Source organism: Macaca fascicularis, chromosome 16 (genome assembly GCF_037993035.2).
Source record: "Macaca fascicularis isolate 582-1 chromosome 16, T2T-MFA8v1.1".
In the NCBI taxonomy this organism is placed as follows: Eukaryota; Metazoa; Chordata; class Mammalia; order Primates; family Cercopithecidae; genus Macaca; species Macaca fascicularis.
This window is the reverse complement of record NC_088390.1, coordinates 82,916,311-82,934,046: the sequence shown is the minus strand read 5'-3', so window position 1 is coordinate 82,934,046 and position 17,736 is coordinate 82,916,311. Positions and strand designations below refer to the sequence as shown.

At 58.9% G+C, this 17,736-nt stretch overlaps 2 protein-coding genes across 12 annotated transcripts in view; one reads left to right on the top strand and one right to left on the bottom strand.

The window, feature by feature from the left end:
- The window catches only part of RHBDF2 (rhomboid 5 homolog 2), a 30,141-nt gene extending 17,097 nt beyond the window's left edge, over positions 1-13,044 (top strand). For 4 of the 10 annotated variants that reach the window (XM_065532034.1, XM_065532030.1, XM_065532031.1 and 1 more), the window contains exons 3-19: positions 1,642-1,812; positions 3,288-3,409; positions 3,864-4,059; positions 4,166-4,369; positions 5,388-5,516; positions 5,889-6,007; positions 6,139-6,333; positions 8,685-8,796; positions 9,027-9,101; positions 9,302-9,463; positions 9,708-9,817; positions 9,948-10,011; positions 10,111-10,205; positions 10,526-10,601; positions 10,827-10,927; positions 11,093-11,246; positions 11,865-13,044. In XM_065532034.1, the coding sequence (XP_065388106.1) occupies positions 1,663-1,812; positions 3,288-3,409; positions 3,864-4,059; positions 4,166-4,369; positions 5,388-5,516; positions 5,889-6,007; positions 6,139-6,333; positions 8,685-8,796; positions 9,027-9,101; positions 9,302-9,463; positions 9,708-9,817; positions 9,948-10,011; positions 10,111-10,205; positions 10,526-10,601; positions 10,827-10,927; positions 11,093-11,246; positions 11,865-12,284 (2,484 nt within the window). In that variant the 5' untranslated portion in view covers positions 1,642-1,662 and the 3' untranslated portion in view covers positions 12,285-13,044. Of the gene's footprint in view, positions 1-1,641; positions 1,813-3,287; positions 3,410-3,863; positions 4,060-4,165; positions 4,370-5,387; positions 5,517-5,560; positions 5,698-5,888; positions 6,008-6,138; positions 6,334-8,684; positions 8,797-9,026; positions 9,172-9,301; positions 9,464-9,707; positions 9,818-9,947; positions 10,012-10,110; positions 10,206-10,525; positions 10,602-10,747; positions 10,928-11,092; positions 11,247-11,864 lie in introns of those variants that run through there. The other 6 variants (XM_074020631.1, XM_074020628.1, XM_074020630.1 and 3 more) reach the window with 4 other exon arrangements.
- Positions 13,008-16,634, bottom strand: AANAT (aralkylamine N-acetyltransferase). Of its 2 annotated transcripts, none has more exons than XM_074020632.1 (4): positions 15,323-15,522; positions 14,905-15,059; positions 14,034-14,123; positions 13,008-13,154 (listed from the first exon to the last, which is right to left on the bottom strand). In XM_074020632.1, exons 1-3 carry the CDS (start codon positions 15,474-15,476, stop codon positions 14,049-14,051), a joined length of 384 nt encoding a protein of 127 aa, XP_073876733.1. In that variant the 5' UTR covers positions 15,477-15,522; the 3' UTR covers positions 13,008-13,154; positions 14,034-14,048. The 2 variants fall into 2 exon arrangements, with proteins under 2 accessions (XP_073876733.1, XP_005585122.1); XM_005585065.4 differs by lacking the exon at positions 13,008-13,154 and adding an exon at positions 16,486-16,634 and having other exon boundaries at positions 14,119-14,567; positions 15,323-15,551.
- Between the last annotated feature and the right edge of the window lie 1,102 nt (positions 16,635-17,736).

Genomic DNA, 17,736 nt, shown 5'->3' with positions numbered 1-17,736 from the left:
TTTTACCGTGTTGGCCAGGCTGGTCTCGAACTCCTGACCTCGTGATCTGCCCGCCTCAGCCTCCCAAAGTGTTGGGATTACAGGTGTGAGCTAGTGTGCCCAGCTGAATTTTTTTTTTCTTTGAGACGGAGTCTTACTCGGTCGCCCAGGCTAGAATGCAGTGCAATGACCTTGGCTCACAGCAATCCCTGCCTCTCATGTTCAGGCGATTCTCCTGCCTCAGCCTCCCGAGTAGTTGGAACTACAGGCATGAGGCACTATGCCTGGCTGATTTTTGTATTTTGGTAGAGATGGAGTTTCACTCTGTTGGCCAGGCTAGTCTCGAACTCTTGGCCTCAAGTGATCCATCCACCTCAGCCTCCCAAAGTGTTGGAATTATAGGTATGAGCCACTGCACCCAGCTGTGTGATTTTTTTTTTTTTTCAATGAGCATATGCCACTTTTATTGTTAAACAATGTTCTCACTATGGGGGAAAAAGTGCCAGACAGGTGGCAGTTTTAGTTATCTTTTTTTTTTTTTTTTTTTTTTGAGACATTGGCTAGCTCTGTCGCCCAGGCTGGAGCGCAGTGGCATGATCTTGGCTTACTGCAACCTCTGCCTCCTGGGTTCAAGCAATTCTCATGCCTCAGCCTTCCAAGTAGCTGGGGATTATAGGCATGTGCCACCACTCCTAGCTAATTTTGTATTTTTAGTAGAGACGTGGTTTTACCACATTGACCAGGCTGGTCTCAAACTCCTGACCTGAGGTGATCTACCTGCCTCGGCCTCCCAAAGTGCTAGGATTACAGGCAGGAGCCACGCGCCCAGCCAGTTTTAGTTCTCTTTGAAAACTGAACTGGGGCTGGGCACAGTGAGCTTGTACCTGTAATCCCAGCACTTGGGAGGCTGAGGCAGGCAAATGGCTTAAGCCCAGGAGTTCCCGACCAGCCTGGCTAACATGGAGAGACCCCACCTCTACAGAAAAAAGACAAGAAAAATAAACTGGGTGACCTTGGGGGACAGGGACCAGTATGGTAGGTTTCTCATCTCTTGGCCCACCTCGGCCTCCCAAAGTGCTAGTATTGCAGGCGTGAGCCACCGTCCCTGGCCTGCATCTTCGTGTTCTTTTCAGGCTTTGTTTCTTGCCTGGAGCGGAGAGATCAGAAATTGAATGACGTAGTAAGTTGAGGACCTCCCAGACCCATATGGTCCGGGATGCAAATGATGTTCAGAAATAGACTTCACTCCAACCACTGGGCATGAGGTTCAGCCTGGTTCAGGCTGGGTTTAGTCCCCAGGGATGTTTGTTTTTGTTTTTGTTTTTTTTTTTTTTTTTTTTTTTTGTGTGTGTGTGTGTGTGTGTGTGTGTGTGTGTGTGTGTGTGTGTTGTTTTCAGAGTCTTGCTCTGTTGCCAGGCTGGAGTGCAGTGGCACGATCTCAGCTCACTGCAACCTCTGCCTCCTGGGTTCAAGCCCTTCTGCCCCAGCCTTCCGAGTAGTTGGGATCACAGGCGTGAGCCACCACGCCTGGCCCCGCAGAGATGTTTGAGCCAACTTTAGGCAGGTTGGTTCTCGGTCTGCGCTGCGTGCCCTGGCGTCAGGGTCCTGACACCCCGCCACCCCTTCCACCACCCACCGCTGCTCTCTCGGTCTCCATTCCAGCCCTCCCACCGCCTGCCCACAATGGCCTCTGCTGACAAGAATGGCGGGAGCGTGTCCTCTGTGTCCAGCAGCCGCCTGCAGAGCCGGAAGCCACCCAACCTCTCCATCACCATCCCGCCACCCGAGAAAGAGAACCAGGCCCCTGGCGAGCAGGACAGCATGCTGCCTGAGGTAAGGGGGCTGGCCTGGGGGCTCACTGTCCTGCCACAGGCAACAGATGTGCCCATGTGACACCTTCTGGACAGTTTCACTTCCCAGAGGGGCTCCTTCCTGAGCCACAGCTGCTGCCTGTGCAGCCCTTGACTCGGGCCCCACCCCCTCCTTCCTGGGCCCGAAATATCACAGGGAGTAAGGCCAGGAACCGGGCTCACTCTCACCATGGTCAGAGGCACATAGGAAGGCCAAGAAAGGGCTTGCTGGTAACCCTGGGGCCCTGGCTGTTTTCATTTCACCCCCTAGGCCTGGACTCTTGGTCTCTCTTCTGAGGGCTGGGGGCTTTCTTTGCCATGGGTAAGCAGGGAACAGTGTCTCCCTGGCATCAGCAGCCCTCCTAGGCAGTGCCCGCTTCCTGTGAGAGGACGAAAACGAATCAGTGTTTCCGACAGTCTGGTCTAGTGCCCCATAAAGAGCTCATTGAAAACAGGCTTGTAGCAGCGTGGGCTTCCTGCACAGCCTGGAGTATAAAGGGAAGCGATGTTAACGCCCCCCGCTCACCCAAGAGCTCTGCAGAAGACACAGCAGCAGGCAGGAGGGGAGGGACTGGATGAGGAGTTGGGAAAACACTTGCTGGGATTGATGGAGAAACGTTAGACAATGGCGATTTTAAATTCAGAATGAGGCTGGGTGCGGTCGCCTCGTGCCTGTAATCTCATCACTTGGGGAGGCTGAGGCAGCCAGATCACTTGCGCCCAGGAGCTCAAGACCAGACTAGGCAACACAGCAAGACCCTGTCTCTGCAAAAAAAAAAAACAAAAAACAAAAAGAGCTGGGTGTGGTGGCACATGCCTGTAATCCCAGCTAGTTAGGACACTGAAGTAGAAGGCTTGCTTGAGCCTGGGAGGTCGAGGCTCCAGTGAGCTATGATGGTGCCACTGCCCTCCAACCTGGGCAACAGAGCAAGACTCTGTCCCAAAAATATATATATATAGGCCGGGCATGGAGGCTCATGCCTGTAATCCCAGCACTTTGGGAGGCTGAGGCAGGCGGATCACTTGAAGTCAGAAGTTCGAGACCAACCTGGCCAACATGGTGAAACCCTGTGTCTACTAAAAATACAAAAATTAGCCGGGTGTGGTGGCACATGCCTGTAGTCCCAGCTACTCAGGAGGCAGAAGAATCGCTTGAACCTGAGAGGCGGAGGTTGCAGTGAGTCGAGATCACACCACTGCACTCCAGCCTGGACAATAGAGCAAGACTCCATCTCAAAAAAAAAAATACACACACACACACACACACACACACACACATACACATATATACACACACACACACATACATTTATATATATTTCCAAATGAAAGCAGATTGGGGCATAAATCGGGGTTGAGGTGTGTTCTCAGGGTTTTCAGAATGGGAGGCTAAAGAAAAGCCAGCCCAGGACCTGGGCTGCACACACCACCACCTGCCCTCCCTCCTTCCTCCCCAAGAGGAAGAACCCAGCCTACTTGAAGAGCGTCAGCCTCCAGGAGCCACGCAGCCGATGGCAGGAGAGCTCAGAGAAGCGCCCCGGCTTCCGCCGCCAGGCCTCGCTGTCCCAGAGCATCCGCAAGTGAGCCCCCCTACACCCAAGCCCAGCACCCCCCACCCAGTGACCTATGGATTCTTGGTGCCTGGACGTTATTGGGCCCGGTCCCTGCGTCCCCTCTCTGGAAGGAGGAGGCGGGCATTAATGAGCAATGTCTCCCTGCGACCTAATATCATGGTATAGATGGGGAAGTGGGTATGTGCCTTGTGGAATGTCATGGTGTGGAGGCTGAGAGGCTTCGAGGAGCTGGGTGGATCAGTGTGGAGGTGCCTGGGGCCCTAGCCTGGCTCCTCATGCTCCACTCATCCCCTGCTTCTGCTCTTCTGGTCACTGGGCTCCAGCCAGGGGCCTCACAGGCAGATGCACCCCCACCTCCCTGCAGGCATGCGGGCACACACGTGCCATCACCCCTTCTGCACACTCACATGCACAGGCTCAGACAGGCACATGCCCACCTGTCCCTTGTCTGCTTCCGCAGGGGCGCAGCCCAGTGGTTTGGAGTCAGTGGCGACTGGGAGGGGCAGCGGCAGCAGTGGCAGCGCCGTAGCCTGCACCACTGCAGCGTGCGCTACGGCCGCCTGAAGGCCTCGTGCCAGCGTGACCTGGAGCTCCCCAGCCAGGAGGCACCATCTTTCCAAGGCACTGAGTCCCCAAAGCCCTGCAAGATGCCCAAGGTGGGATCCATGGGAAAGGGGGCAGGGGTGGGGACCCTAGTGGCTCTGCTCACCACCCCGCTCCCTTCTAGATTGTGGATCCGCTCACCACCCCGCTCCCTTCCAGATTGTGGATCCGCTGGCCCGGGGCCGGGCCTTCCGCCACCCAGAGGAGATGGACAGGCCCCACGCCCCGCACCCGCCACTGACCCCCGGAGTCCTGTCCCTCACCTCCTTCACCAGCGTTCGCTCTGGCTACTCCCACCTGCCGCGCCGCAAGAGAATGTCTGTGGCCCACATGAGCTTTCAAGCTGCTGCTGCCCTCCTCAAGGTACAGGGCTCCCTGCAGGGCCCCCACCTCTGCCCAGCCTCCCTCCCTTGCCCCTCCCTTCCACTCCTCATAGTAGCATCCCCTAAAGCTCACCTGGGTATCTGCCTTCGGTGCCAAGGACAGTGGATGTGCTGGGATCCCTGGGCAAAGAGGGACCCTGAAGCCCAGCACCCAGGTGTCCATCCTTCTGTCTTAAATCTCGTGTGACCCCCTGCCACATTTTGGAACCTGGTCTCTGTGCTGACTCTTAAGCTGGGGAGGTGGGAAGGGAGATATGCACTCGCTCCTCACCCACCCGGGTTTTCCGAGTCCCTGTTATGTGCTGGGCACCGGGTGCAGAGCCATCGCCATCCTGGCTGAGCTCGCAACCCAGGGTGAGAGGGTCACCATTCAGGGTGGTCAGTTTGGGAGAGCGGCTGGTATCAGGGAAGACACTGAGTTAAGCCCAGAAAAAAACAAAGAGATGTTCACTAGGGAAGGAGGGGAACAGAATTCTCAGCAGAGGGAATGGCCTGTGCAAGGGCCAGGAGCCCAGAGGAAGTGCAGTGTTTTGAGGGAGCAGCAGGCGGTTGATGTGGTTTTAGTGAGGCGTGGTTATGGGAGCTGTGGCAGGAGATGGGGTCAGAAAGGTGGGCAGGGGCCTGGTATTCCATGCCAAGAAACAGGACCAGGAGACATGGCCTGAGCCTCGGGAGTGAGGGTATAGAATGTGGGTTGCTTTGAGTGTTAGGGTACCAGCAGCCCAAGGCAGAGGGGCAGCAGGGACCAAGGGAAAGGTGACTCCAAACTGTGCCAAGAGTGGTGTGCCAGCAGAAGCTGGTGCCTCATTTCCTGGCATTCCAGTCTCAGGAACTCCTCTTGCCCGTTTAGCTTGCAGAACCTCCATGCTTTGGGCAGTATCCCTCCTCCCAAGGCGCTGCCTGCAGGCGGATGGGCTTGATGATTCCTTCGGTGTTGGGGCTGGGGGCCCAGGTGGCCAGGCTCTGGTCCTGATGGCTGTGCTTCTGCCCGTGCACAGGGGCGCTCGGTGCTGGATGCCACCGGACAGCGGTGCCGGGTGATTAAGCGCAGCTTTGCCTTCCCGAGCTTCCTGGAGGAGGATGCGGTCGATGGGGCAGACACGTTTGACTCCTCGTTTTTTAGTAAGGCAAGCATGGGGTGTGGGCCCTCAGGGACAGCAGCGGTGGGGTGGGGTGGGGTGGCCTGGGAGCTGGGTGAGGTGACTTTGGCCTTGATCATGTTCAGGAACCCCTGAGCGACCCAGAGGCCCACTGGTGGGATGTGGCATGGTCCTGTGTGAAGCTGCTGGGCCCCCGTCTTTCTGTTGGGTAGGGCGAAGACCTGCGGTGGGGCACAGTGCCACCCGGGAAAGTCACCACTGGGGCCGACGGGCATGTGGCTTCCTGCTTCATTGTGAAGAGCCTGTCGGTTCAGCCGTGTCCTGCCCTTGAATTGAGGTGCTGGGAGGCTGTGTGTGGGACAGACTCCTTACACTGTATTTTCATGTCCCCCACCCCAGGAAGAAATGAGCTCCATGCCCGATGATGTCTTTGAGTCCCCCCCACTCTCTGCCAGCTACTTCCGAGGGATCCCACGCTCAGCCTCCCCTGTCTCCCCCGATGGGGTGCAAATCCCTCTGTGAGTGCTGGACAGAGTCCCTCCTCCAGGCCAGCCACCAGCCTGGCCCCCAAGCCCCTTCTGAGCTGCCCTGGTGGGGTCTGGGAGTGTTTTGGTGGGGGTATCAGGCTGAAAGCCACCATCCCCACCAGGAAGGAGTGTGGCCGAGCCCCAGTCCCTGGGCCCCGGCGCGGCAAGCGCATCGCCTCCAAGGTGAAGCACTTTGCCTTTGATCGGAAGAAGCGGCACTACGGCCTGGGCGTGGTGGGCAACTGGCTGAACCGCAGCTACCGCCGCAGCATCAGCAGCACCGTACAGCGGCAGCTGGAGAGCTTCGACAGCCACCGGTGAGGCGGTGCCCTGGAGTCTACAGGAGGGCCTGGAAGCTTCCAGATTCCTCTGGGCCCTCCTAAAGCGCTCCCTTACTCATTCAGCAGGTGTTTCATGAGTACCTCCTGCGGGTCAGGAGTGTAGCAACAAGCTCAAAGGCACACCCTGTCCTAAGGGTTGTGCACATGACCTGGGAAGGGCCTGGAGTGTTTGCTGCTTCTCCTCCACCCCATGCTTTCTGAGCCTGTGTCCTCAGCCTTGCTCCCTAACAGCAGTCAGTCAACAAATGTTCATTGAGTGTCACTGCCTGCAGGCCCTGAAATGGAGCCCCCAGAGGGTGCAGTGGGGAGGGCAGGGTGAGTCAGAGGCCCGTTAGAAGCTGGGGCCGGGGCTGGGCGCCATGGCTCACACTTGTAATTATTAGCACTTTGGGAGGCTGAGTCAGGAGGATTGCTTGAGCCTAGGAGGTTGAGACCAACCTGGGCAACATAGTGAGACCCTACTTCTACTTTAAAAGAAGAAGCTGGGGCTGGGAGGGAGGGGACTCTGGGAGAGGCTGTGCAGAGCCCTTGAGGAAGAACAGGGCATCTGATCTGCAGCAGCCCAATAAACACTGGGCCCAAATTAGAAAATAACAAGCAGGCAGGGGGCGGTGGCTCACACCTGTAATCCCAGCACTTTGGGAGACCGAGGTGGGTGGATCACCTGAGGTCAGGAGTTCAAGACCAGCCTGGCAAATACTAAAAACACAAAAAATTAGGTGGGCGTGGTGGCAGGTGCCTATAATCCCAGCTACTCAGGCTTGAGGCAGGAAAATCACTTGAACCCGGGAGGCAGAGGTTGCAGTGAGCTGAGCTGAGATCGTACCATTGTACTCCAGCTTGGGCAATAAGAGCGAAATTCCGTCTCAAAAAAAAAAAAGAGAAAGAAAGAAAAAGAAAACAAGGGCCAGGCGCGGTGGCTCAAGCCTGTAATCCCAGCACTTTGGGAGGCCGAGATGGGTGGATCACGAGGTCAAGAGATCGAGACCATCCTGGCTAACACAGTGAAACCCCGTCTCTACGAAAAAATACAAAAAAAACTAGCCGGGCGAGGTGGCGGCGCCTGTAGTCCCAGCTACTCGGGAGGCTGAGGCAGGAGAATGGCGGGAACCCGGGAGGCAGAGCTTGCAGTGAGCCGAGATCACGCCACTGCACTCCAGCCTGGGTGACAGAGCGAGACTCCGTCTCAAAAAAAAAATAAAAAAGAAAAAGAAAAAGAAAACAAGCAATGGCCAGGCGTGGTGGCTCACACCTGTAATCCCAGCACTTTGGGAGGCCTAGGTGGGCCTATCACCTGCGGAGGTCAAGAGTTCGAGACCAACCTGGCCAACACAGTGAAACCCAGTCTCTACTAAAAAGACAAAAAAAAGTTAGCCGGGTATGGTGGGAGCCTGTAATCCCAGCTACTCAGGAGGCTGAGGCAGGAGAATCGCTTGAACCCAGGAGGCGGAGCTTGCAGTGAGCCGAGATCATGCCACTGCACTCCAGCCTGGGTGACAGAGGGAGACTCCGTCTTTCTCTCTCTCTCTCTCTTTCTGTCTCTCTATCTATCTATCTATTTATCTATCTATCTATATGTATATAAAATAACAAGCAATGAAAGGTGTGGTGGGTGTCCTGGAGGAGGACAGAGAGGGAGAGTGAACAGCTGGTAGGGAGGGGGCATGGTCAGGACAAACTGGTGTCCTGTGGAAAGGCCCCGGGGCTGCAAGGGCAAAGTGCCTCCCAGGAAATGCAGGCAAAGAGACCAGCGAGGTGGTCGGGCAGGCAAAGCTTTGCAGCCAGCAAGAGGGGGTGATTTTGGAATTTGTCTCAAGGCCAGTGGAAAGCTATCAAAGGGTTTTAAGCCAGGAGAGAGATGCTTGGAGGCTCATCTTAAAAGTTGCTCTTGCCGGGCGCGGTGGCTCACGCCTGTAATCCCAGCACTTTGGGAGGCCGAGGCGGGCGGATCACAAGGTCAGTAGATCGAGACCACGGTGAAACCCCGTCTCTACTAAAAATACAAAAAATTAGCCGGGTGCGGTTGTGGGCGCCTGTAGTCCCAGCTACTCGGGAGACTGAGGCAGGAGAATGGCGTGAACCTGGGAGGCGGAGCTTGCAGTGAGCCGAGATCGTGCCACTGCACTCCAGCCTGGGCGACAGAGCGAGACTCCGTCTCAAAAAAAAAAAAAAAAAAAAAAAAAAAAGTTGCTCTGGTTTCAGATGAGTTGACAGGGCAGAGCAGGGAGCCCAGGTGAGCCATGCGACTGGGCCAGGGTGGCCCCGTGGCTGGGACTGGGGGTTGGAATAGGAGCTCGGCTCGGCTGACCTGAGGCCTCTCTGCACAGGCCCTACTTCACCTACTGGCTGACCTTCGTCCATGTCATCATCACGCTGCTGGTGATTTGCACGTATGGCATCGCACCCGTGGGCTTTGCCCAGCATGTCACCACCCAGCTGGTGAGTCGGGTCGGGCTCCATGCTGGGGATCCCAGCCTCCCCCAGGAGGCCTCAGCATCGTAGGTACCTAATCCCTCCCACCGCAACAATCTGGCCCCAGCAGGGCGGTGCTCAGGCTCGCCATAGCCTGGCCCCTTCCTGGAGGCTCTTCCCTGGGGACAGCTGCCGCAGCCCCCCATGCCCAGGGCTCACACTGTTCTGAGGCTTCCTCTGCACTACCTCCGTGACAGGTGCTGCGGAACAAAGGTGTGTACGAGAGCGTGAAGTACATCCAGCAGGAGAACTTCTGGATCGGCCCCAGCTCGGTGAGGGCCCAGGCTGGGGGACATCATCTGAGCCAGGAGTCCCTGTGCCCTGTCACCCCCAGCTGGGCAGGTGGGCTCCTCACCTACCTGCAGGCCCCTCATCAAGGGGAGACTCTGCGGGGCAGAGGTGGAGTGATGGACCCTTTCCAGGTCTGGGGCTCAAACTCACTCTCTCCTTCCCCTCCCTTTCCCTTCCCCAGATTGACCTGATCCACCTGGGGGCCAAGTTCTCGCCTTGCATCCGGAAGGACCGGCAGATCGAGCAGCTGGTGCTGCGGGAGCGAGACCTGGAGCGGGACTCGGGCTGCTGCGTCCAGAACGACCACTCGGGCTGCATCCAGACCCAGCGGAAGGACTGCTCGGTGGGGGCAGGCCCTCCCTCCCTCCCCTGCCAGACCCTGGTCCCAGACTAACTCCACTTGCCCTGGCCTGGTGGACGGGCCTTTCAAGGGCAGTGACCACGTTCCCTCCTTCCCGCCCCATCCTTCCCAGACCCCCCCAGATGAGACTGAGCCCTGGGGAGATGGGAAAAGCCTCTGTCCTTGCCCACTCCAGTGGGGGTGACCTGGCCCTGGCATGACCGACCAGTCCTCTTCCGCCCTCCAGGAGACTTTGGCCACTTTTGTCAAGTGGCAGGATGACACTGGGCCCCCCATGGACAAGTCTGATCTGGGCCAGAAGCGGACTTCGGGAGCTGTCTGCCACCAGGACCCCAGGTAGGGCCTGGAGCCTCTGCTGGGCCTGAGGGTCAGGCATAGCCAAGCCATCTGAGCCACCCACAGGGAGGTGAGTAGGTGGATGTGGCAGGCTGGGTGTGCCACAGCCCAATCTGAACCCTGTCTCCAGGACCTGCGAGGAGCCAGCCTCCAGCGGTGCCCACATCTGGCCCGATGACATCACTAAGTGGCCGGTGAGTGAGTGTCCCTGGCGGGGAGTGGTCCGGGAAGGTCAGGGACGGGGGACCTGCCTGCTGCACAGCCCACCCCCCTGCCGGTGCCCCTCCTGGCAGATCTGCACAGAGCAGGCCAGGAGTAATCACACAGGCTTCCTGCACATGGACTGCGAGATCAAGGGCCGCCCCTGCTGCATTGGCACCAAGGGCAGGTGAGCGACCTGGGCCCTGGCCTCAGCCATCCCACCGCCCCCTGAGCTGCGGCTTCCTGTGGGCCCTCTGCTCTTCCACCGTCACCACCTACAGCTGCTGGGCTGATGCCCTCCGATGGCTGTCCTTCCCTCCCCTGCTCTGGGGCTACCCATGGTGTGAGCTGGAGGAAGGGAGCTTGCTCCAGAGTGGAAGGCTCTGGAAGGGGCATCCCCCTTCCTGCCAGCGATGCCTGCTGTAGCCAGGTGCTGGGCTCTGGGCAAGGTGGGCAGCGGTTATTCGGCGCCCTGATGTCCCCTCTTGCCTCACCACCCCACCCCAGCTGTGAGATCACCACCCGGGAATACTGTGAATTCATGCACGGCTATTTCCATGAAGAAGCAACGCTCTGCTCCCAGGTGAGGCGAGGCAGGCCTGGGGTAGTGGAGAAGAGAACGATGGACATGGAAGCCTGCTGGGGCTGGGGCTCACACACTCCCTCCTATGTCGGGGCCTCAGACTCAGCCTGCTTCTGGGGCGCTGAGCACTGTACGCCCACCCCCAGGTGCACTGCTTGGACAAGGTGTGTGGGCCTCAGACTCAGCCTGCTTCTGGGGCGCTGAGCACTGTACGCCCACCCCCAGGTGCACTGCTTGGACAAGGTGTGTGGGCTGCTGCCCTTCCTCAATCCTGAGGTCCCAGATCAGTTCTACAGGCTCTGGCTGTCTCTTTTCCTACACGCTGGGTAAGAGGTTCCTCACTGCCCCCGAACCCGACCCCTGTGATGGCTGCCCAGCGAGACCCCTGGGGAAAGGTTCCTGGGCCAGGGCATGGCCGGCCCAACCCACCGAAGCTTACTGCTCCTGAAGTGCCTGGCTGAAGGCCGCTGCCTGGTGTGTCCCTCCCCCAGCGTGGTGCACTGCCTCGTGTCTGTGGTCTTTCAAATGACCATCCTGAGGGACCTGGAGAAGCTGGCCGGCTGGCACCGTATCGCCATCATCTTCATCCTCAGCGGCATCACAGGCAACCTCGCCAGCGCCATCTTCCTCCCATACCGGGCAGAGGTAAGGATGTGGAGGACGGGACCCCTTCTGCACACAGGGGGCCAGCCCTGCTGCTTCTGTTCCACCCACCTGGGATCTGCCAGAGGGACACGGGGCCCCTCCTGTGCTGGGCTCCACAGAGGATGGACAGCTAAGCTGGGGGCTTACTGGCTGGTCTCTTAATCCCAGCAAGAGGGAAGAGTGATGCTCTTGAGTCACCCTGTCCCTCTGCCACCTCATTTATCTTCATAACTGTGCCCACTGCCCGACAGTATGCCAGGTGTCTAGGTCGAGCGGTAGGAAATGGCCTCGTGCGCTGTCAGCAGTCTGATCAGTTCCACCTGACTGATCTAGCTTGTTCAGTGTCCGTCCTCTCCCCACCATGTGCGGCCTGGAACAGGCTTGTCTGTCTTGCTTACTCCTGTGGACCCACACCAGGCACGTACACAGTAGGCACTCAGTGTTTGCTGAAAGAATGGGTGGAGCAGGCCCAGCTTTGGTCCAGCAGCTCCAGCTGACCCCCCGCCGCTCAGCCTTGCCTGCCAGGGAGGAGCTGATGGATGGGGTGACCCAGGGTGCAGGCCCGGCCCAGGCCGCCCACCCGATGCCTGAAGCCGCATCTCCCCTGCCCCACCCCAGGTGGGCCCGGCCGGCTCACAGTTCGGCCTCCTCGCCTGCCTCTTTGTGGAGCTCTTCCAGAGCTGGCCGCTGCTGGAGAGGCCCTGGAAGGCCTTCCTCAACCTCTCGGCCATTGTGCTCTTCCTGTTCATCTGTGGCCTCCTGCCCTGGATCGACAACATTGCCCACATCTTCGGCTTCCTCAGTGGCCTGCTGCTGGCCTTCGCCTTCCTGCCCTACATCACCTTTGGGACCAGCGACAAGTACCGCAAGCGGGCACTCATCCTGGTGTCGCTGCTGGCCTTCGCTGGCCTCTTCGCCGCCCTCGTGCTCTGGCTGTACATCTACCCCATTAACTGGCCCTGGATCGAGCACCTCACCTGCTTCCCCTTCACCAGCCGCTTCTGTGAGAAGTACGAGCTGGACCAGGTGCTGCACTGACCGCTGGGCCACACGCTGCCCCTCAGCACTGCTGGCACAGGGTCTGCCTGCGAGGGCTGCCCTCTGCAGAGCGCCCTGCGTGTCAGAGAACCAGAGACCCAAGACAGGGCCCGGGCTCTGGAACCGGGTCCTGCCCTGCCAGGCGAGGCTGACTTCACATGAGATGGTTGATTAAGGTGGGATTTTTCGGGGGCGTGAGGCCTGTGTGATCCTGGCCTAAGCTCGGGCACACCCAAGGCACCTGCCTCTCTGAGCCTTGGGTTCCAGGTCCTAACATCCCGTTCCCCGCTGGGACCACCTCCTGGGGCCGGGTCCTTTTCTTCCCAGGGTCCTCAGCGCTGTCTCTGCTGGTGCCTTCTCCCCCACTACTACTGGAGTGTGCCCTCGCTGGGGACGTGGCTGTGCCCTCAGTTGCCCCAAGCGCTGAGTGCCCACCATGCCCCTTCCTGTTTCTCCTCCTACCTCTGCCCTGTGAGCTGGCGGGGAGCTGGCGGGGAGGGGAGATCCACAAGGCTCTCAGATGGGACAATGTGGGAAACGCTTTGGCCATGGTCTGGGGGCAGAGAACAAGCGAGGAGACACAAGCAGACCTCAGGTAGAATGAGACTGGGCGGAGCCACCCTAGGGCCTGCTCCCAGGGGGTACTCGAGGCGCATCAGGCCCATTTTTTTACCAGTTTATATCATGGTCTTCATTTTTAAAAGTAACGCTAACTTTGTACGGATGATGTCTCATGGATTAAATAATATTCTTTATGGCAGTATTGTCTTCAGCGGAGACCTCAGGTCGCATGAAACTAAGATTTGGGGGTGAGGGGTCAGCCATCAGCAGCTCAGAGACAGCGGTTTGGCCCAGTGGACAGCAGAAAACCTGTGGAGCATCTTGGGGATTTAGTTGGGCCAGAAAGCAGACTGGGGTCACGTGGAGACCCCAGGGGTCCACTTGGGACGGCTGGGTTGAATCCTTAGGCCCCTGGGGTTCCCACTCCCACCTGCTCTGCCTTGGCTCCAGGGCAGGGAGGGGGCTGCCTGGGCCCAGGGTGGCCTGCCCTGATGGGGATGGCGCTGAGGAGAACTTGTCCTGTTACCCCACCTGGGGACGAGTCCACTCCCTGTACCGGTGCCTCACCCACCACACTGAGGAGCGGCACAGAGTGTGACCACTTGATTACCATGGGCAGAGGGCCCTGCACCAGCTTCCCTGCCCCAAGCTGCCTCCGCAGCACAGGCCTCCCGCCTCTGCCCCATCTGCTCCCCACTATCCCCCATTCCAGTGGCTAAGAGTGAGAAAGGGCCGGACGCGGTGGCTCAAGCCTGTAATCCCAGCACTTTGGGAGGCCAAGACGGGCGGATCACGAGGTCAGGAGTTCGAGACCATCCTGGCTAACACGGTGAAACCCCGTCTCTACTAAAAAAAATACAAAAAACTAGCCGGGCGAGGTGGTGGGCGCCTGTAGTCCCAGCTACTTGGGAGGCTGAGGCAGGAGAATGGTGTAAAAACCCAGGAGGCGGCGCTTGCAATGAGCTGAGATCCGGCCACTGCACTCCAGCCTGGGGGACACAGCGAGACTCCGTCTCAAAAAAAAAAAAAAAAAAAGAGTGAGAAAGGGCATCCACGAGGCTGGGGAGAATAAGGACCCCCCTTGAGCAATGGGCTCCTGTCAGGATGCTGCCTTGGCGCCTTTGCCCACCTGCCAGGAGGAGGAAAGGAGCCAGGGAACCCACAGCGCCTCCCATTGTCCCCACTTACCAACCCAGCCCAGTCTCAGGTACAGAGTTCAGAACACAGGAGGTCCAGAGGCCTCGTGGGAACAGACAGGACACACCACTCCAGCTCGGGCTGTGAGAAGCCACCCCATCTCCTCTTTATTTAGCCCTGCTCTCTCCACTCTGGAAACTGCTGTCTCCATGCTCAGCTGAGCTAAGGGGCCCAGGGCAGAGACGGGGATCACGTTGGCAGCCAGGTGGGCAGCCCAGTTCAGCAGCCGCTGTTCCTGCGCCGGAAGGGGTGGCCCTGCAGGGAGCAGTGGAGCTCCGTGAAGCTGAGGGAGCCCACGGTGATGGCGCAGGGGCCCATGGCGTGGAAGCCGAACCTCTCATAGAAGGGTACCAGCGCGTCCTCGCACATGAGCGCGGCCCGGTGCACAGCCGGCTGGCTGCCCAGGTGGTGCAGGTAGCGCCACAGCAGGATGGGGCCCCTGCCCTGCTGCCGGAAGGCGCAGTGCACGGCCAGCACGTGCAGGTGGGCTATGTGGCCCCCAGGCCTGTGCATCGTCAGTGACTCCTGGAGGTGAGCAAGGGACGAGAGCCCAGGTCACTTCTGCTGATGCGTGCTCCTCCCCAGCCACCGACCCAGGCAGGGAGCAGGTGTCCCCTCGGTGCCTGTGGTCAGGGCTCCCGCCCCAGCCGAGGAGGGCCCCAAATTTTGAGCCATACCCCCATCCCCATGGAGAAAACTTGAAAACCCAGAACGCCTTGCCCTGGGAGGGGGCTGTGGCCTATACTCATCTCTCCAGTTCTGGAGGAAGAAATCCCAGCCCCTGGGCTCCCCTCCCCACCGTCTGGCTGACCTCTGTCTTCAGAGGCCTCCCTGGAGCTGGGCGTCACAGCCCCGTCCTCACCTGCATGAGTCTGTCCTTGTCCCAGAGTGAGCCGATGATGAAGGCCACAAGACAGCCCTCCTCGAACCAGCCCAGGGACAGCTCCGGACACAGGGTCAGGAAGTGCCGGATCTCATCCAGGTACAGGGGGCAGACACCCAAGACGGAGATGAAGGCTGTGGCAGGAGGCTCAGGTGGGCAACTGGTAGTCGCTGTGCCTCACGTCCACTGTCTGCTGCACCCCGAGTGTCTACTCAAATGCCCCATTCCCCCCAAGAAAATGGGGTTTAGGGCTGCTGTTTCCTCCACTTTCTTGAGCGCACACATGGTCTGATACTCTGGGACCCAGCCTCCAAGACAGGAGACTCAAGGGTCTCCTCCCCACAGGATAACTGGACCGGAGTGGAGCTTCCCTCTGACCCTGTGCGGGGCCACTCACCTTCACGCTCGATCTCAAAGGCGCTGACGGCGTCCTCCGGGGTGAGGCAGCGAAACTCGCTGGCAGGGAGCGTGTGGCGCCGCTGACAGCTTGAGATCGCAGGCGGCAGACGCGGGGCCTCGGGTTTCGGGGGGTGGGTGCTCTGTGTGGACATCCTGGCCACTGGTGCCTCCCTGGGGCACCCCACCTTTGGAAGTGGCCTCCTAAGCCACGGAGGGCCTCCCAGCACCTGTTGGAGAACAGCAAGGGGCAGGGGTCTGATCCTCATCTCCAGGGAGTCTGGCCCCACACTGTGCATCTGGCCTCTTTTATAGCAGGAACTGGGTGGAGCCAGCCCCCAAATCAATGGGCACATTCCCCGGGTACCTGGTCTTCAAGGCTGTTACCAGGCACTACAAACATTGGCACTGTCTCCCCACCTTTCCCTCGCAGCCAGAAGGATCCCTGGAGGTCTGTCCCCTTGCAGACCTGCAGACACTGGTCTCAGGTGCCTTCTGGGTGCTTCTGAGCCCCAGAAATGGTGGCAGGGATGAGCAGGGCTCCATGGAGCCTGGGGCACCCCAACCCTGCTGCCCACAGCGGGGAGGCAGGACTCCTGACCCTCCACTGACCACATCTAATGCAACTGTGCAGTGGGTGGGCCCCCGGGTCCCCCACACCACCATTCATGTGGTTTATCTTACCTCCCCAGAGGGAGGCTTCTGGTTTTCTGGGTGCAAGATCCTGTGGCGGAGAGCTTTTTAGGTAGTCTCAGCCCTTGGTCCTAGAGAAAAAGCCCCTTAATCCCCTTAGGGAGCCTCTATTTCTATCCAGATGGCCTCAGACTGGGCCACACATATGCAGGATTTGTGGTGGGGGGTGGGTAGGTTAGAGGGAGCCGGGGGCTGCAGAGGGCCTGGGGGATGGGGAGGAACAGGCAAGGAGGATGCATAGGATACCCCCTGCCCCACACGTCCAGCTCATCGGACATGCCTCTCTGGGCACTCTTGTCTCCCAAGACACCCTGCAAATTTGCAGTTCTTAGAGGAGGCCATCCCTCCCTCCACCTTCCAAGACACTTAATAAACTCCATGACTTCCATGTTTCCCTCCATGTCTAGAAGCTCCAAGCAGGGAAGCTCCTGTTCCTGAAGGCTGAGAGCCAGGAGCTGGGGTTCCACCTACCTGGGCTGTGGAGAGGGCACCGTGTTCCCTCCACAAAGCCAGTGGCCCTGGGGACCTGTCCGCGGGCACAGGAACCAGGAAAATCCAGGACTCCTGGCTACAAGGCTGTAGTAGCAGATGTTACCAGGGCAGCCTGTGGTGCTGTTCTCAGAGGTTTCTAATCCCCCCCACCCCACCTCTCAAGCTATCCCAGGCAGGATGACGCCAGCAGGGCTCTGGCAGCCTCTGCCCCTGCCTTGCTGAAGGGAAACGTCAGCTCTGGTGCCCTGGGCACAGAAGGGATTACCAGAGGCTGACTGAGGCCCCAGGGTTTGGGGAAGAGAGCATGGGGCTTAGCCTCAGGGGTCCAGCTCTAATCCCTGCTCTGTCACCGACTGGCTGGGCACCAGCGATTTCCCCTTCTGTCCCTTGGAGTCTTGGACAAGCCCACCTCTTATGTGGGAGAGGGGGTGGGAATTCAAGCTACCAATTTGTGCACTTTAAGTATGTTCTACTTCAAGTTTACTTAAATATTCAGGAGGTTGCTCTACCAAACATCTCAACTACAAAGCTCTCTGACTGCCATTGACTTTGGTTCCACCCATTCCCATGGCTGCCCGGGCCTTGGCACCTGGTGCTGGCGTTCCCTCGGGATGCAGGCCCCTCTCCCAGTCAGCCCTGACTACCCCCTGCCCTCCAGCTCACACCCCATCCTGCGCCCCTTAGCTTTTCTCTCACCGGCACCTGCCCAACCCCCCAGGCCCCTGCCGCGCCAGCGCCTGCCTCTCTGCCCCATCCAGCAGTGCAGATCCCCTGTCCATCTCAGGCTCCTGGGGGTTCTGAAGGTTGCGTCTCACAGGTGCACTCTTTTGACCCCCCACAGAGGAAGCTTTCGCTCCTACCCACAGTTTGGGACAGACCTCTGAGGGTCCTTCCTGTCCTGGCAGCCTGTGAGCGCCACTGCTTACAGCACTTGCTACGTGCTGGGCCCTGGATACGTATCTCCTTTAATCCACACGGAAGCCCGGTCAAATGAGTATTAACCATATGTTATAGAGAAGGAAACCGAGGCACAGACAGGTTCAGTAACCTGCTCAGAGCCATCCAACAAGTGAAGTGGGAGGGGCAAAACCTCCTGACATGCACAGCACTGCTGCGCTGGTGGGACTCACTGCATCTCACAATGAGACTCCTGGTTCCTGTCTTCATGATTCTCCTGCTGGGTTTCAGTGTCCTCACAGGTGCACTCTTTCAAACCCCCGCAGAGGAAGC

Bases quoted from the DNA above. Each gene is read 5' to 3' on its own strand.
- AANAT (XM_005585065.4), bottom strand. From the start codon at position 15,476: ATGTCCACACAGAGCACCCACCCCCCGAAACCCGAGGCCCCGCGTCTG. The intron at 15,060-15,322 runs GTGAGTGGCCCC...CTCCTGCCACAG, and splicing joins CTTTGAGATCGAGCGTGAAG to CCTTCATCTCCGTCTTGGGT. The intron at 14,568-14,904 runs GTGAGGACGGGG...GCTCACCTCCAG, and splicing joins ACAAGGACAGACTCATGCAG to GAGTCACTGACGATGCACAG.